Source organism: Dermacentor variabilis, chromosome 8 (genome assembly GCF_050947875.1).
Source record: "Dermacentor variabilis isolate Ectoservices chromosome 8, ASM5094787v1, whole genome shotgun sequence".
Classification (NCBI taxonomy): domain Eukaryota; kingdom Metazoa; phylum Arthropoda; class Arachnida; order Ixodida; family Ixodidae; genus Dermacentor; species Dermacentor variabilis.
Window position 1 is genome coordinate 95,107,679 of NC_134575.1, and position 27,914 is coordinate 95,135,592.

Below are 27,914 nucleotides of genomic sequence, written 5' to 3' on the forward strand. Positions count from 1 at the left end.
AAATTGATTATTTACCTAATTATTCAATTGGGTAATATGAGTAATGCAAGGAAACAGTACAATGAATTTATTTATTTATTACTCAGAAGCTTTAATTATTTTAGTCATTTCAGATTGGTAATTAAGATTATTTCAGTAACTAAGTCATTAATTATACGCATTCAGCTTTTTAGATTCGCTGACAACCGCTTTGTATAATTATAACTGGAATACTTCAGGGAAAATCAAGCCTTTATTCAGGCGAAAGCCTAAAGTGGGCCTAAAGAAACACGTCGTCTTCAGTACGACACAACTTAAGAGAAACAGCAGCTCGCAACCAAGGCACACGGACCGCGCGACGTTGTGTTACTCCGCTAGCAAATCACACAAGCAAACACAGTCGTGGCCATGCCAGGTTTTCAAAATGTCGTCGTTCTTGATACCTACGGAGCGTCCGCTGCTCTTGAACAATCTTTTCATTGGCGGAAGCGATGCGGTGCGCAACAGACATGAAGAAAGTGCATAGGGTCTGCGCATTTCACTGTTCAACATTCCGCGGTATACAATTCATTTAACTGCTGAGCCCGTTTTGCTCATGAAACTTTAATGCCAACTGAAGTGAAACTTGACAGTAAATAGTTGCAGCGAAGCAAGCATTTTATTTCAGTTCAATAAAGAATTAATCTTTCACTGTACCACTCTATCAGACGACTTAAAACCTATAAAATTACGCGCTTACCAATTTATTTTTGTGGTTACCACCTTATATACGCAACAGGGAAAGCTTAAATTACGAACTATTTGCAGCCTGGCGGAGGAACAGGGGCCGGCGGCTATGGGGTCAAGGGCCGGGCTTCAACTCCGACTTGAGTTGTATCTGACTATTGGGGGCAAGCTCCACCAGTGGAAAAGGTGGCACCACCGTCAGCGTGACGTGGCATCAGGGATCACATGGGCACAGCAGCCGCGTCGGCTGCTTCGGGAGCGCTGAAGCGAGCTAAAAACGAAAGTTCTAAGTCCCACCAGCGCCGCGGTTCTGATTAAGTGCTGAGACTTTACCACCTTGGTTGTCAACTTGACAACCTGTGAAACTACTATAATGTCAGTGGCTGCCTTTGGAGGCGTGCAGCATGATAGGCTACTGCTCGGTGCCGCAGTGCCGGACGTACGCAACGGAGCCCGGTGTCAGTCTTATTCACACGTAGCCGCAGGGCAAGGAGCTGCGTGAACCTTGGCTGGTGAAACTTAGAACTGGCAGACAGCCATCGGCAACAACTCGGGTATGCAGCAAGCACACACGCGAGGAAGATTTTTGCTGAGGCGCCGGGAGTGCGCGATATTCGGCGAGTAGCAGAAAACGCGCACTGACACACTCGCCCGCGCCCGCTGCGCCGCTAATGTCAGGACGGTTTGGTCTATGAACTTGTTGATGCTAGATACTGGCAAGTTTACTGGAACGGAAAGGGAGCGGTAAGACGCACATTAAAGAAAGGCATGGCATATGGTCCTGTTTGTGTTATGAATTAATGCACTAGATTACAAAAAAGAAGCAGAGGGAAATCGCACGTTGAGAAGACCGATAAACGTACAGTGCGACGCAACTTGAGAAATAATATTGAAATGTCTAAGAATTTAGCAGACAAAAAAAGTTTGAGTCGTTGTGACGGCACATCACAGTCGCCGTAGGCGTCGAAGTCTCTATAACGAAATTATTTTTGAACAGGCGTGATAGCGTCCACGCAGCAATGGTTGCTAGTGTACTGTAAAATGCTCATATGCCGCGGCCTAACGCTTACGGCACGGCGCGAAAACGCGCTAACAGCAAAAGCAAAACATTGTGCGCGGACATGCATGCAGGCGCGCAGTCAGTCGCTGCGAACCCTTGCGATCGCTGCATTGAGACTTCATTCTGTTATGCCTCATTTCGTTATACAGGCAGTCCACTATAAGAACTTATTTCACATAGTTTACTTTCAGAGTTTGCCAACCTTTCACGCAAGAAGCCGGTTCGGAAGGCTCCATCGCGACGACCGCGCGTAGTGGCGTTCACTGTACGCATTCGGTAAAGAGATAGCGTCTGTAGACGATTCGCTGCTTTCAGTTTGCCCAATATTGTTATTTCGACAGTCAAAAACTTCCCTCGTTTTGAGAGTACCTACATAAATGTCCAGGAGGGCTGCCGCGCGGCATTTTTATTGAGCGCCGTAAGCAAGACCCATCGACCTCAGACTCTGCCCAGGCGGCGCTGCTGAAAAAGCCGTCGCCAGCGCCCCCATCGGAGCCTTGGCGCGAACTGAGTAGTGTAAGGAGAGCTGGGTCCGCAAGCGAAGGTGCAGAGGCCACAATGGACCCTTCTCTTTCGTTTGTGTTGAGGCACGGTTTCCTAAAAATCAAGAACCTGGAAAGCATCTTCCGCCCATCCACGCTTCGGAAAGGAAGCTCAGCAGAGCGAAGTACGTGTACAATATAAAATAAATTATGAAGTGTTATTTCGACGTGCAGCAACTCGCAAGTACAGAGAGCATTAGGTTTGTCTGTATGCATACCAGCATAAAAATGTAAGCATTTCAAATTGGTTCATATTGAATATGTCCTGAACACAAGAGTTAGGTATCTCCTAAATTTTTACGTATTTTATCGTAATGTTTTGTCTCCCAATTATTTACAGAGAATATCCTTTCATAACCTTTTCCAGGGCAGCAAACAGAAAACGTTTTCCAATGCAGCAAACAGCGTGAGATCATAACGAAAGTAAGCTTCCTACAGTGCCTACGCGCTGCACCTTTCTTTCTCACAGGAGCTACAGCATCGCTCGTACCTTAATTTGAACTTTTCGCAGACGCTTCCAGCAACAAGCGCGCACAAGTAAATGTAAATACACGCGACATTTTTTTTCTTTACAGACGTGCATTACTTCGCAATTACTCGTCCAGTGCTCCTACAGCAGCTTTATTGCTCACATTTGAAAAACGCACTCGAGCAGTCTCAGCACATTGCGAAGCGTGCTTGTATCGGCGCAGGACATACAAAATACCGAAAGTAGAAATGAGCTCTGTTAAAAGGTGGAGATATCGATGGCACATAAGCAGGCTGGTCCGCAACGTTGTTTTTTCTGTTACCAACGAAGTGGCGGCTGCAAATTCTTGAGTTTTCCCTTGGTTACCACGGTCCTCCGTCAGGGCTACGCAACACAATTACATAAGAACAAAATTGTCGCACTTTCTCATGCGAACCGCTGTGTTGTGGGGAATGCAAGTAATCCGATTACCCAACAGGTTGAACGGCCCGTATCCAGCGCTCTCGCCTTTCCCCTTCATACGATCGCGATGAAAGTCGGTAAAACTGAACGTTGTTATTCCGTCCTTCACGTTCATGGCAATTTACAACACAACAGTAGCGTCGATTGCGGCGCTTTTTCGTAGCGCGCGGAGCTATCGCGGTTGCCGTCGTTTCCGCCATCAATCTGAAAAGTGAGCCAGCAAGCGCTTTATGGCAGTTCGGCGGCGCGTCCGACTAGCGTAGAAATTTATAGCTCTCTGTCTGGGCGTTAAATGCGCAAAACACTCGCAATATGGACCAAAATCTAGTTAAATTGTTGTTTCGCCGTCGCTAGCTGCGTAGGCAACTTAGCAAGGGAGTCGAGCTTCGCACTACTCAATTACTGCCTCTTCGCAACGGCAGGTGGCGCTACGCGTCTTGCGAAACTCCAGAGTCTGACGTCCATGGGGAGCGCGCCGCGTGATCCCTCGTACTACGCAAGGGAGGCGCTTTCGACATATGGCGACTCCGTAACTCCTCGCCCCCAATATTGGAGTGGTACAAGCAAAACCATGTCACCTTCTCCGAGCACGTGGCGAGTGGAGAGTTCAACGAGCGGTACGCACAGATAGCAAAACAGGTGTTGCGTCGCTGACGTCACGTAATTGCGGCGGCTGTGGCGGCAATCAACTGCGATGTGAGAAACACGACGATGGGGGACGCTCGCCCGGGGCCTAGCGGTTTGCTTGGTGGACCTCGGAAGTCCACTACGGCGTCGGATGCTCGCCAAGCGAGAAACGAGGTGCGGCGTGCGAAGTGGCGGGAGAAAGGCGTTGGACCACGAGTGCTGCTTTCCCCTGCTGAGAGGAAGCAACGTAATTGTGCTAGCTTACTTACTGTGCTGACACTTACTGGCGACAACCATGCTGCACATTTAGATGGTGCATTAAGTGCTCGTAAGTGTCGTTCAGGAGGTCTACCTAAAGCGCCACATGTGTACGTCACACTGCGGCCCGTTATGTCTTGCAAGAAGTCTCACCCATCCGATCCGATCCACGTGGTGTGACTGTATTGAAGTGTCATGGTATAATGGCAAGTAACCGCACGTGGTGCAATGATCTCTCAAATTTCAATGCATACTATTTTGTAGCGGCTGCTTGCGTTCTAACAAACGAGTATCATCACAACGACCAGTCTGGCCTATGTACACGTAAGACCGCACGTTAGGAGCAAACAAGAAACCAAAGCTATGCTCCATTTAAGAAAAATGGGCACATGCTGAATCCTGCATTTTCCATCGTCATGTCGCGTCGGTTTTCTAAAAGCTTATGGTCAACTTCATGGCGACAACGGCGACAAGAACACGGAGGAAGCTCGTATGCTGCGGACCGTGGATCTAATCCTTCAGGGCGAGAATCTGATTTTGATTTTCAACTGCTTTAGGGAAAACGACCGGACGATATATTTTATAAAGTTATTGATGCGAAAGCCGAAGGTATCCTTTACAGACAGCGCTGCAAAAAGGAGTGTCAGCGCTGTTGTATACACGCATCGGCCACGGAGATGTTTAAACACCTTCTGGCAAATGTCTGCGTCTGCACTTCCCTAGCAGCAAGACTTTCATTTACTTTTTTTACGAACACACTTGTACGGCCGACGATGCTAAGCTAGTTACCTTTCGGCCATGGATTCTTCGACCCCTTCCGTGGTATTGGTGTCATTGGTCACAAGTGGGCACCGGTCCATCGTGCCGGAAATTACAGGTGGAGCAGGCATGGCCGATAGTCCTCTGCCCACGGCGTGCCACAACTGCAGTGCGCAGACCAGCAGGCACGCCCACGCTGCACCCTGAACGGATGAGTATCTGTCATTCAAGTACTACGGTACACTTTGTTTGATATGAAGTCTCTAGATGTTTCCGAAACAGGAAACAGTGGGCAAGAATGTTTGGCTTGTGCTGTTTTTAGAGACAGTTACAAAACTACGGAGGCCATAAATCAGTGCAAAAATCTGGGTGGGGGAGGGGGGTATTTCATGGACGCCTTACGCGGTAGGAGTTTGTTGAAGAGCAAATTTTATTTGAAACCGTTATGAGGGTAAAGATATAGATATTAGGACAGAAAGGTTCACGCAATATGTGGTGAATGATTTATTTCACTCGCACTCTAAATAGTGTGCACACATTTTGGGGCGTATACGTGATCCAATAAAATAGTAAGGCAACGCATTTCCTGTAGGCTGCGTGCCCGGTACTTACAGGTAAGAAATGGCATGCGCGTCATAACCATGGCATTGCATTCTTGACATAAGCTAGCTTGCGCATAGTTCTCAATATAAGCAACAAAAAGAAAAATAGAGATGAACATTGTTGTGTGACAAAGACTTGCCCCAAAAGGTGTCAATTATTTTTCAAGCGTCGCTTCCTACCACACTATCAAAGCAAGGCCAGACCTATTTTAATAGCACGGATGTACGGATTATATAGGGAAGGTTAGGCTCCACTGCAACAATGTGTAAGTCAGCGAGCGATAGACCTGAGAAACGTTGGGACTGGTGGCAGTAACAACAGAAGCTTTTTTAAAGAGAAAGCTTTACTGGCCGCGAACTTGCGATTTCGCCGTGGCCGTGCTCCGAGGAGGCACATGACGTCACACCGCGTTCCTCGTCGTTGCGTTCGCCTCCGCTCGCTTTGCCAGCTGCGTCGCATGCCTGATAAGGTGCTGGAGGATTACAAAGCAGAGCTCGCGTGCGCCGCAACCACAGTTGAGGCGGCAGTATGGACGGCGACAATCCTGATAAGCAGGAGGAGGCCTGGAATCGACATCGGAAAGAGATGAATAGGAAACGAATCGCCCAGGAAACAGACGAACAGCGCGCCGAACGACTGGCTAAACGCCGCAACATAGCTAGACAACCAGACTAACTTAGACTTGCAATCAAGATTAACCAAGGCTAACCATGCTTTGCCTTAGCTTTCGCTACGTGTATCCTGGCATAGCCGAGCTAAGCCACTGCCAATTTTTTTTATCCTTTTTCGTCTAACCTGACAGCTCACAGTAAGAGGCACGAGACACGCGCCAGAGGGCAACATATATAGAAAGGCGGCCGAGGAAGATTACGATGGCGGCTAGAGGCCTCGTGAGTTCGTGGAAGAGATCACATTCTAACTAGCGGTCACGATCGGCCGTAACAACGCTGTGGCATCTGAAGCGCGAGATCCAGCCACTAGCAAACGCGGAAGCCACTGCGAGTGCCCTTGTGTCAGTAGGAGAAAATGTTTTGGGCCAGCAGGCATAACGGTCTACACAAGTGAGTATGTAGCGAGCCCGTCGGCATGGTGTCAGAGGACCAATGATTTCGACGTGACTGTGATCGAACTTGGTGTCAGCTGGACAAAATCAGTGATTTGACGACTTCGTGTGGCGTGTCGTCTTGGAGCGTTGACAGTGAAGGCGTTCGCGAGCCCAGCGGCCTATGTCAGCGTTCGCACTCGGCCACACAAAGTGGGAAGTAATAGGCCGCGAGGTGGTACGAACTCCGCGATGACTCGCGCCTTGTAACTTGCCACATACTTGACGGCGGACTCTGAATGGAACGAATAGTCGTGTTCGACCCCTTGAAACGTTGCAAATGATTGTGCCTCAATAAAATCGAAGTGGCACGTCAGACAGCGCTAATGACGTAGTAGACGACCGGAAGTCTCGAAGCTCGACGTCGGAACGCTGCGCTGCAGCAATTTCTTCGAAGTCAACTGTAGCCGTGGATATTCCGTCGATACGGAAGATCTGGGCCTTCAATGAATGTCCACGGTAAACTCGGAGATGAGATTGAGATGCCGTATCTTTCTTGCAGTATAATTGTTGTGATTAACGTGAAAAGCGAAAGTCAAAGGCTTGTGGTCCCTGAGGATGTATGTGAAAGGTGTTCCCTTCCAGCAGGTACCGTTAATTCCGAACGCCCGAGTATACCGCAAGCAGCTGGCAGCCGAAAGTGCTCTAGCGCTCCTACGCAGGATTCAGCTTCTGGGAGAAAGCCCGAGTGGGCACCAGGAGTTCTGCTGGAACTGTTGTAAAACGGCACCGACAGCCGCACTAGATGCATCGGTGATAAGACGCATTTGTGCAACGTGTAGAGGATGCACCAGCAATGTGGAATCTGCCAGTGCGTTTTGGCAGATTGGAAGGACCCTTCAGCGTCGGACATCCAGTACAGTGAAACGGACAGAGCTTTAATGGACTAGAGAAGTTAGATCACTGGTATAATAATTCTGGCGATGCTGGAAAAAAAACTGCGGTCGAAGTTGAGCAGCTCAAGCAACTCACGCACCTTGCACAGTGACGCTGCACGAGGGAACTCGCGCAAGGCTTGACTCTTCTTCTCAAACGGTATGATTCCTTCAGGAGTCATGCGGTGTTCGATGACCTCAATGTCATGGACACCAAAAACGCAATTTCCGGGGTTGATGAGAAGGCCGTATTGCTGAAGCCGAGAAAATAGCAGGCGCAAATGGTTCCCATGTTGCTCGGGGGAAGTACTAGGGACCAGGAGGTCATCAAAATACGCAAAGACGAAGGGGAGTCCCCGGTTGACTACGTTGATAATCCTCTGGAACCTCTGAGCAGCGTTTCTCAGCCCCAATGACATGCGGACATAGTCTAAAAGCCCGAATGGTGTCGCAATTGCAGTGTTCGGCATGTCCGCTGGCTCGACAGAGATTTGATGGTAAGCCTTCACTAAGTCTTTCTTGCTTAATATTACCATTCCAGCTAGGTTAGCTGCGAAGTCATGAATGTGAGTGAGTGCATAGCGATCAGGGACGGTGCGCGCGTTGAGCGCACGGTAGACATCGCACGGGCGCAAATCGCCTGGATTACCCTTTAGTACGAAGTGGAGAGCTGAAAGCCAACTGGTCGACGAAAGACATGTAATACCCAGTTGCAGCATTTGGTCGAATTCGCTCCTTGATATGCCAAGGCGGTCACATGCGAAGCGTTTATGGCAGAACACTGGGGGTCATGTGGTGATAACATGATGCGTGACGTTGTGACATACTGGCAGCTCAAGATCGGAAAGTTTCGTGATGGCTGGGAACGAGGGTTGCAATGTGGACTTGTTGGTAATGCATCTTCAAGGGGTGTACGGTAGCGCGATAAAAATACGGGACAAAAGAAGACACAAAGGGACACACACAGCGCTGTGTGTGTCCCTTTTTGTCTTCTTTTGTGTCGTATTTTAATCGCGCTACCGTACACCCCTTGAAGATAGCTGGGAAGTCTGACAGAATTGAGGCGAACGCAGATGAAGGTATCTGGGGCACCCTTATAGTAGTTGATGTCATAGGCGCGAGGATGCCTTGTAGAGACAGGCTAGTGTCCACAAGGTGCTGAGCGCGGAGATCAACACTAAGAGCAAAGTATATAAGAAAATCCGCGCACAATATAGCCTTGCCTACGTCTGCAACAATGAACACCCATCAGAATGTGCGATCGATACCCAAGTCGATGATAAAGGACCGCTTTCCATATGTGTTGATAGAAGAGCTGCTGGTTGCTTGAAGAGCCGGGGTTTGTTAGACACGCTGCCAGTTTAATCACGTAGCAGGAACGGCGCTGACTTCTGCACCTGTGTTCATGAGAAATCGTTGTCCCGATATCCTGTCAGTGGCGTAGCACAGACTGCTTGCTCTAAGGCAAGAGTCACTGGCCGCCACCAGTGACTGTAGTGTTTCCCTGCCAGCTGCAAGGCGAGCGGCAATGACGTACGCTTTCACCGAATTTGTTGTGATGCCAGCAGTATGCGCCGCGACGAGGCCTAGAACGGGTGCTGGACCGAGAAGGGAATCTGGAACGATAATCGTGGTCGCGCTGATCACGTTGGAGCGATGACCGTAGTGCAGTAACGGTCTCAGAAGTTCCACAATCATGTGCTCCAGACGAGACGGCCAATCCTCGAAGTGCGACAGCGGAACAGTCGTCGTTGCCACAGTGTCTATTGTTGAACAGTCAGCGATGTGGTCAACCAGCTCTGCAAGATTGTCGAGAGACATGTTGTTGCGTACTCCAGGGTAGCGTACCGTACTGCTGCCGAGAAGTAGCGACGCCTGCCTATCGAAGCTCGACCGACATTACTTATTGGGTAGCGTGGCGATGTTGGCGGCCTGCAGGCATCCCGTAGATCATGGCGACCAAGCAGGGGCGAGACGATTTGCTAGTGCGAAACTTGCACTGTTTATTCAAAGGTACTTGAAAGAAAATAAGAAAAGCATGAAGTAAAAAGTATATCCAAAGTACATTTCGGAGCCCCTTAAATAGGCTCTCTACAAGTGTGGGCGGGATCTTGCTTCCGTCGATGACACGTGACAGGCACGGAGAGAGGGCCCCTCCTGCTGCAATACCGAGCACGGAAAGGAGAAGTCAATCCTCTTTTCGACGAATCCGGGGAGAAAGTCGGGTGAATGACCTCTCCGGCGCCGTGGGGTCCGGCCAAGAGAAGGTGAAGGGGATGAGGTAGCACCCACGATGCCACGACCAAGAGAAGGTGAAGGGGATGAGGTAGCACCCACGATGCCACGACCATGAGAGGTGAAGGGGATGAGGTCGCCCGTGGGCTCCGGCTCAGAAGGGTAGGATGAATGACCTGTCGCCACGTGGTGTCAGACGCCAACCCTAACAATGTGTTCTGATGTGACAGCCAAGGCGACCACCAGATTCTGTGGCAGGCGCTGAAGGAACAGTTCAGGCAGCAGCAGGCTGTTTCCGTCCAGCCTACAGTAACTCAGGTCCCGGCGCATAAGACGTAGAAATTCCGACGGTCAACGGTGCTCGAGCTCTTTTTCGTTGAGAAGCTGCCGGAGGTGCCTTAGCATAAACACGGACTTGCGTTAATTGCAGCACCGCCATCTTGAAGTGGTGTCGAGGGGTGCGTCCGCCACGTCTTGGAACTCCTCAACTTCTTCTGTAGGGAATGCCGAGACAGCGTGGAGGAACATCGCGCGCTTCGAGCTAATTGCCGATGGTCGAAGATGGCCTCCACCTGAGTAAGCCAGGCTGCCGGACTTTGTGGTCAAAAGGACGGGAGGTCAATCTCCACCGTGACGAGGGCTTCTGCGCTGATCGTCGGGGATTTCGTTCTTGGCCTCGTCCATGACGTCGTGCTTGCTCTACAATCACGTCCGGGTCACTGCGTTATAGGGACCAAGGTTAGGTCCACTACAACAATGAGTAATTCAGTGAACGAAAGACAAGAGAAGCGTTCAGACCGATGGCAGAAGCCGAAAAAGCTCTTTTTTCTATTCTTCTAACTTCACAGCACGAGTCACGAGACACACGCGCCGGAGCGCGCGAGTTATAAGAATGCAGCCACGGAAGATGACGATTGCTGCTAGATTGATAATGAAAGAAGAAGCGCCATTTTATATTGCTGTTTTGTGGAAGAGCTTACCTCACGTTGCTTTGATTAAAGCTTTGGAGCGTGCTAGACAACCCGACGCAGTGTCTCGAGAAATCTGAGCGCAGGCGTCGTCGTTTGTCCTATAAAGCTGCAAATGTCGTCTCTTACGATTTTCTTTCACCGTGTGGTCATTCGGAATATTCGGACGAGTGCCGAGCATAAGAACAGAAGACGTGTCATACCTTTGCGTTGACCCAGGGCGACGAGATCGCCAGAAGAATGAGGCCAGCAAACGGACCCGCAGCGGAGGTGTACAAGGAAATGAAGACCTACAAAAAGGTAAATGAAAAAGAAAATACTATGTAAGATCGCGAGGTACATCACGAAGACCACGAAGAACTGCACCTCCCCCAGGGCGCTAAAAGAAAGTACGCACCATGTACACAATGTAGAAAGAATCCTTACGCAATAAAATTTTATTAATTTATATTCGTAGACACATCATACAAACAGATCCGTTGAAGCAGCTTGTTTTGTTTAGATAACCAGGCACTTCGTGGAGTTAGGATACACAGGTGAAAAACGCAAAGAGAAAAATAGTTTGAGCACAGTAAATACAGCGCGCATTGTGCATAGTTGGAATTTGCACATGCACTAAATTCGTTTTCTGCTTAACTTCAATTATATCGCTTCTGTGCGTAATGTTTGCTGTATATCACATTGTGAACCAATGGGATAGTGTTTGTCTTTCTGTCGGTCCTTCTTGCTGTTCTCGTTCTTGTCCTTTTGGCTTCGCACCGTAGCTATCAATACTACTGGGTAACTTTTTGTGTCAAGAAAGGAAGATGGCATGCTGAATAAGTGCATGCGCAAAGTTATAAAGATATATATCTGCGTTAATGGCGCACAGTTATCTGTAATAAGTGCGTGATTCACAAGAAATTATCAAATGTTTGCTGATTGCGAATATTACCAACGGCGACGAATGAAACACTTGCTACACGCGAATTAAAAATCCTTACCGAAATAAAATTTTCCTGAAATAAAGTGGATGTGCTTTTTCATTTTTTCGAAACATACTCAACCCTATTGAGAAGTTAGAGAGCTGCGAGAGTGAAATAAAATTATCAGAATCACTATGTTGGAATGCGCAGTGCCGATTTCGGACCGAATAATATAGCCGTACAATAAGAAACGCCAGATCGAAAGAAAACTCTGCCTTCCCGGAGCCGAATGGCGGACACTTGACAGACCCTGTGGCAACACTTGAAGTGTTTGTACCGATAAGTGCAAGGGTGGAGTAGGATTTTTATTATAATTTGCTGTGCGCTCCACTACCAAGCACTAAAAGGAGGGAAAGTGTTAATAAAACACTGACTGTAACAAAGGCCAATAAATATTGTATGCTATAACCTTACACAGGAATAGTTAAAAAGCTGTACAAGCCATAGTGAGGATTGCGGGCATTACCAACGGATTTACTAATCTATTTGCTTACTAAACAGGGTAACGAGAGCGAAGTGAACATAGCGGCGCCACCGAACGACGCAACACGTGGGGAGCTCATCGAGGTACGGACGATAGTGCCCAGAGGACACGTGTGCTAAGGTGCAGTGGCCTTCTCTGGCGGAAAGAAAATGACGGATCAACAAATCTCCGGAGTCCCATATACATACCTGCCGACCTGCGAAGCTTACGATTCGTCATATCTTGCGGAAAGCGGGTGTCGGGAAGGAATGGGGAACATATTACACATTACTTCAAAAGCTCGTCGTTTCAGGGACTCATTCGACACGCCTTTTCAGGGATAAATTCGCTGTTTAGCAACGAGCATTTAACGTTAGACGCATTATACAGAGCCGCGACAAGTTCGGCACAGCAAATAGAGACAAGCAACAAAAAAATGCATCTACATCAGTGTGTCTAGATCACAGTGTTTCTAGATCATTCGTATCCCTACCACGTACGCGAAAATGCTGATTTGATATAACGCAAATGAACTCCAGCAGATAGCTTCATTTAAATTACTCTGTGTGGATACTACGTTTGCGGCTGCTGGCGGTTATACGACTTTGGTGTCATTCAATTTCGCACATTGAACGCTTCGCATTTTCTTCCTGGTAAGTTTCAAGCAACATATGAGTGGCGAACACACCTTTCGCATGAGATGGCTCCAGAGGCAAAAAATATTTACTAGTAACACCGTCATAATGTTCGCCTTAATAAATAAACCTACTTTTAAAGACACGTCATATACTTTTATTGTCTCAAATACTTGATATCCAAGAGGTAAACGAAGCTGGGGAGCATGTCCGTGGTGCACCAAACCAGCCAGCCATTTATTTTTGCACGACATGTTGGTTCATAAGAAAGAAACAAAACAAGAGCCGTAACTAAATAACCTGCATTTCGTAACACGCCATCTCGCAGGAAACTAGCAAACTATGTAGCGACAAAGCGAGAAAAAAGACCTTCTTCTGCACGCAGGGTAAGCGAAGCTTTTCCTGCGTGCACCTGACCTTGCTCACAGTTAAGTAACCCACAGGTAGCAGTGCCGGATTGCTTCTGCCTCCCGCTCCCTCAGCTCGGGATCTTCTTTTCGTTGCTGACAGAGTGCCTGGGCTCGGACGGCTTTACCGGCAGGATCGGCGCGCCGACGGTGAATCTTTTCACAGACGAGTTCTCGTTGCCGCTCATATAACACTACCGGTCCCTCGGGGAACGCAGAACGTGTGGCCGTCCCAGCCCTTTTTTTGAGACTGAACGGCAACAAAGCCGGCGCTGCACGCGCGAAACCCTTTCCCTCCCCGGCTGAAAGGAAACGGCTCTGATTGGTTGTGCGAGTGGCGTGAACGCGCGCCTATGCAGCTGGAATCCTTGCTAGTGACTCACACTCCGGCGCCCGCGCAGCTGTCAGCTGATGAAACCGCCCTTTCGCGCAGCTGCTCTGCCCCGGGAGCAACTGGGTTTTTTGGCGTGACCGCGACAACCTCACTTGTGAGCCAATACAAGCTGTGCTTGAAGAAATGAAAGGCGCAGCTGGCCTCGAACCTGACAAATTGCGCTAGCGGTATCAGCGATTTTCATCTACGAGAACACAGAAAACTCGGCTATCGATCTCTTCTACGCAGTGCTACCCCCGCATCCAGGTTCATCTATCCACCACGTTGTACATCGCGACCTGCGATTTTCGAACACCCTTTTGCTATTTCAAGAGATACTGCTGCAGCAACTAGCTGAAAGCTGAGTCATTGAGGTCGATTGAACCCAGGGAACATGCCAATTGTTGCGACAGTTCCATCGCAAAATCGCTTTTTACTGGCCAAAAACTACCTCCAACATTTCTACATTTTCCTAGACTCCCACCCACACTCTAAAGCTTCGCATGCAATTTGCAACGGGTTTTCGCCTGTAAATAGTGGCAGCACTTGCATCACAGGTCAGGCTAGGTGCGTAGAACCAGTTTCCTCAGGACATTTTTGAAAGATGACCTCCATCATTAGTTATTCGTCAAAAACGACACCTTCCCATAGAAAACACACATGTTTGCAGGGGTAGCCGCTACAGCCGCTGTTTGGAGATGTGCCTAGAAGGAAATATTTTTGTTCTAATTCAGGGCACATAGATTTCAGTAGCTCAAAATAGATCTTTATGGCAAGCATTTCTTGATATTTAAGAAGCTTACGACGACGTTGACAGGCATTTGTTAGTTGCAGTTTCAGTTCATTCAGAAATGGGATATTCTCAAGAATGAAGGCATATATGACTAGTTTGTAGCACTCCTGAGGGAGATGTATACACAGACAACTGAGTAAAAATGATATGGGAAGGCTGAAATTGTAAGAGGTGGTGGAAATTCACCAACGACTGAAGCACGGAAGCATTCTGTCTCCATCCTTGTTAACACTTTATGTTATGTGCATAGAAAGACAACTGGAAAACCTACAATTAGAATTTGATTTAAAATACACGCGTAATGGACAAATGGTGCGACAGAAGATCCCCGCACTGACGTATGCGGACAACATGGTGCTACTAGCGGACAATGCAAGAGATTTTCAGCACTGGCCAATATGTGTGGCAACGCAACGACAAATCCAGGCCTTAAATTTAACACGGAACAATCGTAAATTATGATGTTTATTGAAGAGACGAGTAAACTACATGGTGTCATTCCACAACAAGTCATACCCATAGTCAAGCCACATAAATACCTCGGCGTATACATGAACGCAGGAAACAATAACTCAAGTACCCACCAACACTATCTGAAAATAAAATGGAAGCGGATTGCAGCAACAATAAAACATAGCGCACTTCGGGGCCACAATCAGTATGAGGCGGTGCGTTGAATCTCGGCAGGAGTAAGGGAGGCATCGCTGACGTTCGCAACTGCCATCTTGTACCTGAAATCGGATATATTGTCGGGGTTCGAATTTAACCAAACATCGGCGGACCGCTGGGCTGTGTGAGCCCACAGTAAAACCATAAATGATGCAATGCAAGGGAACATGGGTTGGGCCCTCCTCGTTTGAAGTCACAGAAGGGCAGGACAAAATTAGTTTTCAAGAAAGGCTCAGGAACAAGGACCAAAAGAATGATGATGATGATGTATGGCGTTTTGTGGCGCAAGGGCCAGTTATGGCCAAAGAGCGCCATGTCTGTGCTAATGAGTTTGCAGTGTACTTATGATTACTATGGCGTTGGTGTGAGGTGGCTGTAAAGAGGCCTTAAAATATACGCTCTAAAGTGCGTAAAATCTGTATGATAAAATTATGGCGATGACGTATGACTTGTACTATGAATATTTAGATGTATTTAAAAAGAATGATACGATAGGTAAAATATAGCAGTTTATAAGAAATGCTAGAGCACTACTGCTTCCATAGGGCCCTTGAAAACACAAGGGCCTGGAGGCATGTGCTATTCAGAACAATTATCGCAGCGGCATCCTCTGGAGCGAGGATGCTCTACGAATTTATTGGGCTTATAACGTGTAGAACTACATCCTTTAAGAAGTCGAGGACTGCCTTGGTGTTAAAAAGCGGTTCCTTACCAAGAAACATTGCTGGGTGAAGAGGTATGCAAACCGATATGCAAGAGGAAAATGCTTCTTTCTTTCAGGTTCGGCTTCGCGACACTCCAAGAGGACGTGGAGGACGGTCAGCCTCTCACCACATCGACCACAGGTTGGCGGTTCGTTTCCAGTAAGAAGAAAATTGTGTGTACCAAATGTGTGCCCTATTCTGAGGCGGCAGAATAGGACATCTGTTCGCCGTGATTTTGATGGGAAGGGCCAAAAACCTAGCTGTGGCTTTAAAACGTGCAGTTTATTGTTTATTTCTGCGTTCCACATGCGTTGCCAGTATTGTCGCAGTTTCTTAAGCAAGAAAGGCTTGAGATCTGTGAACGGGACAGCAACTGCAGAAGAAGTGTTTAGTGATGTGAGTGATGTGGCCATTTTATCAGCTAGTACATTGCCCTCGATACCTCTATGGCCAGGTACCCAGCATATTATGATGTTCTGGTTAGATGCGTACGCTTTACACAATACCGAATACAGTTCATTGAATACGGGATTTTTATGTTTGCTGAGTGACATTAAGGCCTTCACGACGCTGAGAGAGTCTGTATAGATCGCTGCTTTTGGAAGTTTCGATTTTCTTATGTGCTTTACAGCAGAGAGTAGTGCGTAGGCCTCGGCCGTAAAGATACTTGTTTCCGGATGCAGTACATCGGATTCCGAAAACGATGGGCCGACGGCTGCATAGGATACCCCGGCATTTGACTTCGAAGCGTCTGTGTAGAACTCTGCGCAGGAGTGCTTGTGCTGGAGTTCTAGGAAATGCATTCGGATTTCAGCCTCAAGAGCGTGCTTTGTAACTTTTATAAAGGATATGTCACATTGTATCACCTGCCACTCCCAAGGAGGTAAGAGCTTGGTTAAGTGCATTAAGCGATGCTCGAGGAGCGGGACATGCATTTCATCGCTAAGCTGCTTCACACGCAGCGAGAAAGGCTGTCTTATGGAGGGACGATTGCTGAAAAGTGTAGCGCACGTCATATCGGTAACGTTATGAAAACATGGATGTTCAGGATTGTAGCGTACTTTAAGGAAATATGTAAAGCTAATGTATGATCTCTGTAGGTGGAGAGACCATTCATTTGATTCCACATATAGACTTTGTATGGGACTCGTTCTGAAAGCGCCAGTGGCCAGTCGGATTCCCAGATGGTGGACTGGGTCTAACATCTTTAGCGCGCTCGGGGCGGCAGAGTTATACACAACGGCACCATAATCCAATCGAGACCGAATTAGGCTCTTGTATAGGTTCATTAAACACTTCCTATCACTACCCCATGTAGTCTGGGATAGAAGTTTCATTAAGTTCATTGTTTTCAGACACTTTTCTTTAAGATGTTTAATGTGTGGAACGAAAGTAAGTTTATTGTCGAGTATAACACCTAGAAATTTGTGCTCTTTCTTTACAGGTATCTGATGTCCACACATTTCCAAGCAAGGATCCGGGACCAGGCCTCTCTTCCTTGTGAATAGCACACAAGAACTCTTTTGAGGATTGATTTTAAAACCATTTTTCTCTGCCCACCCTGAAACCTTGTTCAAACCATGCTGTACCTGTCTCTCGCATACTGCGAGATTACAGGATTTGAAGCCTATTTGAATGTCGTCCACATAGACGGAATACAAGATGGCCGGTGGTAAGGAAGCACGAAGCGTTGTCATCTTAACAATAAAAAGTGTGCAACTGAGCACGCCTCCCTGGGGTACACCAGTTTCCTGTGTAAAAGCACGTGACAGCACATTGCCTACTTTCACCCGGAAGGTACGATTGGACAAGTAGCTTTTTATTACGTCGAGCATATTACCATGAATGCCCATTTCCGATAAGTCTCGCAAGATCCCGTATCGCCACGTTGTGTCATACGCCTTTTCCATATCGAGAAATATCGAGAGGAAGAACTGTTTATGTATAAATGCGTCCCGGATATTTCCTTCAATACGTACAAGATGGTCGGTTGTGGAGCGCGCTTCTTGGAAGCCACACTGATAGGGATCAAGCATTTTGTTCTCTTCAAGGAAATGGATCAGTCGCCGATTTATCATTGTTTCAAATACCTTACAGATACAACTTGTGAGGGCTATCGGGCGGTAACTTGCCACTGAAGAAGGATCTTTGCCTTGTTTTAAAACAGGGACCACAATGGCTTCTTTCCATGCGGTGGGAAGGTATCCTGCGTCCCAGATAGTGTTGAGAAGTGTAAGTAGTGTCACTTGCGTGTCGTTGTGTAAGTTTTTTAACATTTCGTACATGATTCTATCAGATCCTGGTGCTGAGCTCTTGCATACGCTCAAGGCAGCTCTCAATTCGGCAATACTGAAAGGACAGTTGTAAGGCTCATTCTCTCGACTTTTTCTTGTTAATGCCTTACGTTCTTCTATTTGTTTATATCTGAGAAAAGATTGCGAATAATTGTTTGAACTTGATATGCTCTGAAAGTGCTCCGCAAGTGAGTCTGCCTGATCTTGCAGTGTATCGCCTTGTGTATTTACCAGAGGGAGTGAATATGTTTGTCGCCCTCTAACTCTATTTACCCTGTTCCAGACTTTGGCCTCGTCTGTAAACGAGTTACTGCTGGATAAATACTTCTGCCAGCTTTCTCTTCTGGCCTGTCGGCGGGTTCTCCTGCCTTGGGATTTTACTTGCTTAAAGTTGACTAGATTCTCTGCAGTGGGAGAAGCGCGTAGCAACCCCCAGGCTTTGTTTTGTTTCTTACGAGCGATCCTACAATCTTCGTTCCACCACGGAACCCGCCGTTTACATGCCAAGCCATTTACTTCTGATATGCATTTAGATGCAATATCTATGATGAAGGCTGTGAGATACTGCACAGCGGCATCAATTCCTAAGGAAGACATGTCATTCCATGAGATACTAGTTAAGTTTCGGAACTTCTCCCAGTCGGCTGTATCGATCTTCCACCTAGGAGCCTGCGGTAGACATTCCTTTTCTTTATGTGTTTTTAGCAGTATGGGGAAGTGGTCGCTCCCGTAAGGATTGTTGGTAACTTCCCATTTGAGTTCAGGCAGTATACAAGGCGAAACTAGGCTGAGGTCAATTGAAGAAAATGTTCTGTTTGTGAGAGAATGATATGTGGGTGTCTTCTTATTCAGCAGACACGCACCGGACGAAAAAAGAAACTGTTCAACGAGACGACCTCGCGCATCGATACGAGAGTCTCCCCACAGGCTGCTGTGCGCATTGAGATCGCCAAGAACAACATAGGGTTCTGGTAATTGATCTATCAAGGACTGAAATTCATGTTTGTTTAGTTGGTAATGCGGGGGTATGTAAAGCGAGCAAATGGTGATGAGTTTGTTTAGTAGGACAGCTCGAACCGCCACTGCTTCAAGGGGCGTTTGTAGCTGTAAAGGTTGACACGCTATACTTCTGTGAGTGACTATGGCAACACCGCCCGATGATGCTACGGCATCATCGCGATCTTTGCGAAAAGTTAGATACTGTCGAAGAAAGTTTCTGTGTTTGTTTTTTAAGTGTGTTTCCTGTAAACACAGCACTTTTGGATTGTGTTTTTGTATAAGTTCCTGCACATCATCAAGGTTTCTGAGAAGACCTCTGACATTCCATTGTATGATTTGTGTATCCATATTTAAAGAAAAATTGGTGCTGTGTTTACGGAAACGGAGGTGATGCCATTAGGTTACAGAGCTCTTTCGAGGCCCTGTAACGGGAGTTCTACCCTTTCTGGAGCATTCGAGGGAGCCTCGCCGCTCCTTAGGCGCTTGGCGCGCCGTGAGGACAGGTGTAGTGTCCATTGCCTCTTGTGAGGCGCCGGACACATGTTCTTGCGAGCGAGAAGTTACCAGGGAATTTCCCGCCTTGGGGGGCAAGACCCCTGCGCCTACCAGCCCGGAGGTCGATGGGGCACCCTGCGGGATTTGGCTGCGCCGGCTGTTGCCAGCGCTGGAAGGGGCCGGGGAAGTTGGGGCAGCCTCGGCTGCGCCCACCTTCGGGGTTGATGGTCCCCTCTGCTGTGTTGACGGAGCAGCGCTAGCTGCAACCGTCGCGGGGGCAGATGGCGTAACTGCCGACTCACTGCCTGTGGGTCGGACAGCCGCCGGAGGCCGTTGTGACGCTACCCCCTTACGCGCCACATCGGCAAAGCTGCTCTTAGACAGGTATGACACCCGCCTACGTGCCTCCTTGAAAGATATGTTTTCTTTGACTTTGATTGTCACAATTTCCTTTTCTCTTTTCCAGGACGGGCAGGACCGCGAGTATGCGGCATGCTCGCCATCACAGTTTACACAATGTGGAGTGTTCTGGCATGTTTCGGAGGAATGTTCATTGTCACTGCACTTAGCACATGTCAGCCGGCCTCGACAGTTCTGTGAACTGTGGCCGAACCTTTGGCACTTGAAGCATCTAAGAGGATTGGGCACGTATGGCCTAACACGAAGTTTGACATAACCGGCCTCGATGGACTCGGGGAGGACACTTGAACCGAAAGTGAGTATCAGGTGTTTAGTCTTGATCTCTTTTCCATCTCGCCTCATCTTAATTCGCTTAACATTTATGACATTCTGTTCGCTAAAGCCCTCCAAGAGTTCAGCTTCAGTGAGCTCTAGCATGTCATCGTCCGAGACAACGCCGCGGGTGGTGTTCATCGTACGGTGCGGAGTTACTGTTATTTGGGTCTCCCCAAATGAGACAAGTTTCGGCAGTTTCTCATACTGTTTCTTATCGTGGAGCTCCAAGAGAAGATCACCACTTGTCATTCTCGACGCCTTATATCCTGTTCCAAAAACTTCAGTTAAAGACTTCGAAACAAGGAACGGTGAAATGTTACGCACTAGTTTGTCTGGGTTTTCTGAGTGTATCACATGATATTTAGGAAAGTTCTGGACTTGTCGTCCGAAAAACTGAAAGAGATCTTCGGTGCGCCCTCGTTTGTGAGGGCGATCAGGGAGTTTAGGAAAAGCGTTTTCCATGAGTACAGTAGGGTTTTCGGCCGCGATGCCGACCACCCACCATGGAGCCCAACAGGGGGACGTGACAGGAGTTCCTGCTAGAGAAACCCTGCCAACGCCAGCCGTACATCGCTGCTATAACCAAATACAGCATAACCAAGGCTGGCTAGCTACACAAGGTTAACCCTTGCCGCCGGGAAACTAGGAAGTGAGTAGAAGAGATGAGAAGACAGGAAAGATGAAAAGGCGAGACAGAAAGACGAAGATTGGAGAGGAGGACAGGAAAAGGCGACTGCCGATTTCCCCCGGGTGGGTCAGTCCGGGGGTGCCGTCTACGTGAAGCAGAGGCCAAAGAGGCGTGTTGCCTCCGCCGGGGGGCCTTGAAGGTCCGAACACCCGGCATCGGCTCAACCCCCAGGATCCCCCTTTCCCCGGACACGGCTAGGCCGCGCACGGCTACACGCGGGAGGGTCCAACCCCCGTGTGCTCGGGTACGTGGTGTCGCAACACACCAAACGCCTGCTGACGCAGACGCCCCTGCGGGGAAGGACCAAAAGAAATCGGTGATTATAGTGCGCAATAATCTGTACCTAAAAGCGTGAACATAGAATGCAGGAAAAGGTCAAGAAAATTGCCAACCAAGTACAGGGTAACTGAAAGTGTAAATAGACAACCAGGAGTAATAAGAGAGTGAGAGAAACAAAAACGGAGAATCGGACGCAAAGAGCGCAAACGGAAAAGACCATGCAGATGTACAAGAATGAAATTAGAACGAAAAAAATCTGTACGATAAGACGAAGGGAAATGCCCTCCTATTTGAGGCTCGAGCTAGTTGCTTAAGGACAAAAAAAAATTCACCGACGATTACGATACTGCTTAATGCAAAATGTGAGCGCTGCTCTACACGCGTATTGATTCCACCATATGTTGGCTGCCGCAGAACATACGTCTCGTGCGGCTGGTTGCAAACGGAGCGAAATCTGGCGCGGCTGCCTCGCTAATCGGGACGTCGTGCGAGAGGCAGCGGGTGGGTGAGGCGCGGGCGCGATTCACAGCAGCCGCCGCAGACAGACCTACGTTCGTGCGGCCCTTTGTTTCCATATATGGTATCGGTGGGCGCGCTCGCCACTGCCTTATTGATGGCGTCATCGGTGAACCGACGATGCGCGCTATTCTGGCGCCATCTCGTAGCGATCTTCGCCGCAGAACACGCCCTGTGCAGCCCTACACTTTTCTTTTGTATTCGTTATAACCTCCTCCTCCGCTCTGCTCCTCGCGCTCTCTTCGCTCTTGCCGTCTTTCATCCCCGATGCGCTCCACGTTGGCACTCACAGCCTTCGCTGTGCTCGCTCGCTCGCTCAGTGACGCCGACGTTCAAAGCAGCAACGGGCGCCGGAGAGATGCGCTCAAAAACATACCGGAGCAAATATTTGCAATTACATGAGGCATGTGTGTGCTATAGCAAAAATGCGGAGACCATTCAGCACATCCTAATGGAATGCGAAGGGATTCACCCATGGAGACCACGACGTAACGCACAACTTCCAGAAGCGCTTGTATTTAAGGTAGACGGAAGCGTCAATTGGTCAGCAGTGAAGATAAGCAATTGGCGTTGAGAGTATTGGTAGAAAAAAGCAGGCAATAATACGACAGGACCCGTTACAGGCACGGGCAGGGGTACAAGGCAGACAGAGAAGATTAAAGATATGTATAAAAGAATGCTAGAAGGAAAAGCATTGATAGCATACATGCTTTTACGTACGCTGCAGCAAAAATCCGGAGACCATTCGCAACATGCAAATGGAATGCGAGGGGATTCACCCAGTGACACCCGTATGTAACGTTACAATCGCTTGGATTTAAAGTGGACTGGAAGTACCAACCGGTCAGTAGTGGGAAAATGCCAGAGACGTTTAGAGTATTTGGAAAGAAAGCGGGAAAGAGATTGATACTACCGGACCCGTTACAGGCATAGGTAGCAATACAAGGTGGATAAAGAAGTTTTGATGAAGAGAAAGGGGATGTATAAAAAACTGTCAGAATAAAAAGCCCGTACGTCACACCAAATTAGCTCAAGCAGGCTAGGTGATTACTTGCCATCCCCCTTTCAAAGGGGATGCCAGTAAATCGTCATGATTCTAATTATTGGATTCGGTAATAAAATGCTGAAGCAATACCTCTTTAGCGCCATGGGTTTCATACACCTTTATTGCCGTTATAAAAATGACTGAATATGTGTTCAGTCCATGGGCTCAGAAGTTTAACAATGAATAAGCAAGAATGAACTGGTTTACCGGCTGCGTTCTTGAAGCCCCTAGAATTTCAAAACACGACCATGTATGGTGATTTTTCACGACACATCATTCAACTTAAGCATGCTTTCGGCTTTAAAATAAAGATGTACATCGCAAGCCCCTGCCTAAATACTTTAGGAAGAAAAAGTCGTGTTGCTGGGCACCCACTTCCCAGAATTTATAGAGGCTTGCTGCATTTACAAGACGAAGTTGAAATCCACCGACTATTGCAAAGAATTTTGTTATGTGACAGATTGTTTTACAAGAACTGCTCATTATCAATGTATAAAATATGGAAGATCACAATTACAACTCTGTACCTAGTTAATGACAGGTTGACACAAATTAAGATAAAGTAAATTAATGTGAAATTTATGTCTAATTGCCGAGTAGGACTTTTACGAGACCCTGATAAAGATTGGAACAATTTTGCATCTGTTGTGAACTCATATATAAATTTTGTCCGCTTGAGATGCTTAAACAGATGCCTGTCGCGCAAATGCGATATTATATTTTGGTGCAGAGTTGAAGATTGCAACATTAAGGTTTATTAGTTTCAAACTCACCAACTTGAAGAAATGCAGGCTCTAAGTCACTACCTACAGTCGGTAGCAATTACCTTTCTCTCCTAATTGCAACACATTTATGTCAAATTGTTTCAGCAGATGTCTAATGCGACCATTTCTGTGGATCGCGTGTTCTTGAATCGTGAAAACGAAGTTGGCCCCGCGGTAAGGCTTGAAAACAAATAACACACGGTCGAAAAATGGGTTAACAACAAGCGGTGCGTACCCTTGTAGCCGAGCCGACATATGGCACTGCGATTGCGAAGAGCGTCATTATGGTTCCACTAGCCATAGCTGAAAAAGAGAAGTCACATTTTAATACGCCAACCAATATATTAATCAAGATGTGTATTTGGTTACATTGCTATATTGTCTTATTAGCTGATATTTTTGCAGATAAGAGTGAGCCCGACTTGTAGCAAGCTCCTAGGCCAGTATTACCAACAAGCTCCTGCATTACAATGGTTCGTAACAGCGATTTCTAGAAAATCGTAAAGCTGGCCTTGGCATAAGTGGGAAACGAAAATATTTGTGCATATGACCCCTGGTTTTTCTATGCCTTTGAGCCATTACTTCATTTTCACTTCCCCTTATTTTCAGAATCGAACGATCAAGTGGTCGTGGCGAGTCAAGTATTATTCGATTTCAAAGAGGGTGGTCCAGGCTCAGAACTTCCTGTACAGGAAGTGGTGAGCACGACGGAAAGATAGGTTGTAGAATACGTAGCGTTTATTTATAGTTTAAAGACAGGGTGTCCTCACAAATGTTACTGTTTCACTGAAGAGGCTGTCAAACTTGTTAACTTCCAACTTGGCAAATGGCACTCCTTTGTCAAATTCGAAAGGTTCCATCAGCGAGTTCTCCATAGGATTACATGTGTTGCGATAGGAACCACAGACTATCATTGTACTTGTTCATATCTACACAATGTGCTTTTAACGCTCTTCAGCGCATTAGTCCACCGCAGGAATGTGTAGATAAAGGAAATACCAGTATTTCATCCCGAATAACATAACATCATTTAGTATTCATGTCCGCAGTATGTTGTGGTTAGAGACAACGAAAAAAATGTCAACCGCGCAGCTCAGCAGCTGTGCTGTTCGCCTATTTCAATGGCAACTGCCAATGCGATTGGAAGCAAAACATACTAGAGCCAACGGCAGTGCGAATGAGTACTCATAGAATTCAAATGCAGCACCAAAGCGTACGGTACCTTAAAATTTCATTTGCCCACGGAAGTTATCAGCTCTTATTTTTTTCATGTCACACCCTACATATTGATCTGTTTATCTTGAATGTTGTCTCTTTTTTCTCGAGACCATAGCACGTGGGCACACAATAGGAAGTGAATATACAGGGTGTTTCAACGAACTTGCATTTTTTTTAGTTACCTCTCGCAGATATCCCAATTCTAGCCCATAGACTGGTGTACACGAAGAGGTGGACATTGCTTGCAAGAAAAATTGGGATGCTTAATCGACTAGTTAACACGAATTCGCTAATTAGGTTTTCAGCTTATTACTTTATGACCCATATTTCAATTTACAAATTGTAGACATGGAATTCGGAAGGCAGATCCACTTGGGACCAATTCTCAGGATCACACCAGTTTCAAGATATTAGCTCCCGAACTTTGAGGAGAAATGCGTGGGCGTTCCACTCACCTTCTTAGCAAGACGTCGTTTTATGCACTCAAGCACAAAAGTAACTGGAACGACAAATAATTTCTCCGCAAAGTTCGGGAATCTCCAAACTGGTGTCATCCTGAGAATTAGTTCCAATGGATCCACCTTGCGAACTCTCCGGTGAGAATTTGTAAACTGCAATATGTGCCATAAGGTAAGTATTTAGAAACTTTATTACAGCAGTTTTGGTAATTAGTACATTGTGCATTCCAATTCATTGTGCAAGTACTGTCCGCCTGTTGGAGTAGACCAGCTCATGGAATATAATTGTACCATCTACCACAGGCAAGTTAAAGAAATATTGGAAGTATTCGCTGAAACACCCTGTATAACTTTAGACAAGCAATTTTTAAAAGGATAACGTAAATCCGAAAAAATATATTCGCACTGCTACATCGAATGAAAAGCATAGTATGCTACATACGGCTACACAGTACTCACGGAAGCACACAGTACCATATGGCTAAATAATAATAGAAGTGGGCGAATATCAAGTTTGGCGAATGCGAATCGTATCCGAATAGTCAATATCAAACATTGAATAGCCATACCCAGACCAATGTAGCCAGGAATAGAGCAGGAATATTTCTTTTCGTATTTAATTAGTCATTATGCCTGTCCTGACTAGCGCAAGAAAGCAGCCATCATCGACAAATGATAAGGTTTAAACATTAGATCACTAACTACCAAAAAAAAAGAAAAGATGCGGGAATAGCCTCCTAGCATTTATACAGCATAGTTGCGAAGGTTAGGTTAGGTTGCTGTGCGACTACCTTTCCACGGGCGCTACATAAATGGCTGCTGAAAAGTAAAGACTGCCCGGTTGCGCCCTAAAGGCGAAGCATCATATCGGCAGTCAACATCACGAAAAAAGAAAACAGGGCATAGCCCAGGCAACCGCCTTGCCAAACGCCTATTGCAATAGCACATGATTAGACAGCTATAGGAAGTAACGATAGTACCTTTATCGGCTGTATAAATCCGCAAACATTCGCTGGCTAACTAACTTAACAAGCATGGTGTCAGGCGCGCTTAGACAAACATGAACGCATCTTACTAGGTTGCACTGCGGAAGCTCGCTGTCAGAAAGCTGGCGTGTAGAAGAGCCTTAAAAGCCTGTAGGAAGGCACGTTGCAAGGAGAACATTAATGCTTGGAGCGTTAAATAAGAAGCTCCTATACGAGTACACAGCTAAAAACAGGAATTGACAAGTCGACTCGGCAGCATAGTGGCTGCTAAGCTCGAGGAAACGGAATCGAAGTCGGCTGCGGCACCCGCATCTTCTACGAGGGCGAAATGCAAAAATGCTCGTGCACGTAGATTCAGGCGCACTTTAACAAATCCTAGGTGGACACAAATAATCCGGTGTTCCCGAGTAATGCGCGCTTCATAATCATAGGGTGGTTTTGACATGACAAATGCCGCAATTTCAACAGTAAGTGAGACACTACATTGAACAGACACCGGCTTTTACGCAGGTTTCAGCTGGGAAAGCGAAACAAAGCTTGTATAACCTCACTTGCATCTCTATTGCTACGAAAAAGTTTGGCGATGTCTCACTTCTAGTAATATGTGCTAATTTATTTTTCCTTTCGCCCTTGGAAGAGCCGCAAACAGGCTTTATTAGGTAGTTGTTGGCTATAAATGGTTATTTTTAATTATTCAGAATTAGCGAATAGTTCGCTTCCGTATAGGAATAGTTAGTGCGAAATATTGGAGTCGTATTCGAGACTTCCAATAGAACAGGCTAAAACCCACACCTAAATAATGTACATTGCTGAAAAAAATCAGCTCTACTATAAAAAGGCGGTTTCACAAATGTTCTTGCAGTGCAGTTTACCAAATATAATACAACTTCATAAAACTATCGCACACTATATACATAAGACATATGGCGCAAAAGACGTCAGCGTTGCTAGGTGGAATCAGTACTTACATTTATCATAGTACTAAATGTTGGAGCTGACTTGGTTACGGCTGTTGAATAATAACAAAACCCTGCAAGTGTATAGAAGGCGCACGTCAAGAGTTATTTTTCTCACCCAGAAGGCGCATCACGTTCACCGCTGTTTTCTCGCTCATGTCGACGTACGGCGAAACGATGTCGATGTAGAACGTGGCTGCGTGCGAGTTGACAATTGACGACACCGTGCTGCAGAAAGTGAAAAATCGAAGGGGTTATGGGCTTTGCGAAGCTGCTTCGAACCGGTTCAGCTTTTGGCGCTGAACAGTCGGCATTCGCGCTCAGTCATGCCCCGAAATATTGCACACTGCTATTCCGTATGACCCACCTGACCGCCATGTTGGCTGTTGGAAGCGGAGAGGCGCAGCTTTCGGTTTAGCATCACCTCACTAGTTGCATTCTGGCTGCAGAGCGCTCGATTTCAATGGCGTTTCGCAAGTGTTCGATTACTAGTGTTCATTATTTTCTGTTGCAGCTAAACGTAACTTTGCAGACTCAGCTGTGGTCGACATTTACTTAATGCGAAGAGTTACAAGAACCTCAGGGCCGAGCGTTCATTGTGGGGAAAGTCTTAAAGGGAAATTCTAAAGGTTACTTACGCCTGTCAACGAATGCGTCTGCGGTGTAATGGTTACCATTACTGCGTGTCGCTGCCCGATGCTTCCGTCGGCAGTTATGTAAATTTGGCGGCAGGAGATTGCAGTAAAAACATATTGGAACAGTTTCACGATACTGGTCCGTTGTGTAGGCCAAGCTCTCAAGAATGTC

General features: G+C 47.0%; 1 protein-coding gene across 1 annotated transcript in view; it reads right to left on the bottom strand.

Moving 5' to 3' along the window:
* LOC142591194 (sodium-coupled monocarboxylate transporter 1-like) overlaps positions 1–27,914 on the bottom strand; it is a 125,517-nt gene that overhangs the window by 17,319 nt on the left and 80,284 nt on the right. Inside the window, exons 9-12 of the mRNA XM_075703559.1 lie at positions 27,226–27,335; positions 23,725–23,792; positions 10,869–10,955; positions 4,913–5,085 (exon numbers count right to left, since the gene is read on the bottom strand). Of these exons, the coding sequence (XP_075559674.1) occupies positions 4,913–5,085; positions 10,869–10,955; positions 23,725–23,792; positions 27,226–27,335 (438 nt within the window). The remainder of the gene's footprint in view (positions 1–4,912; positions 5,086–10,868; positions 10,956–23,724; positions 23,793–27,225; positions 27,336–27,914) is intronic.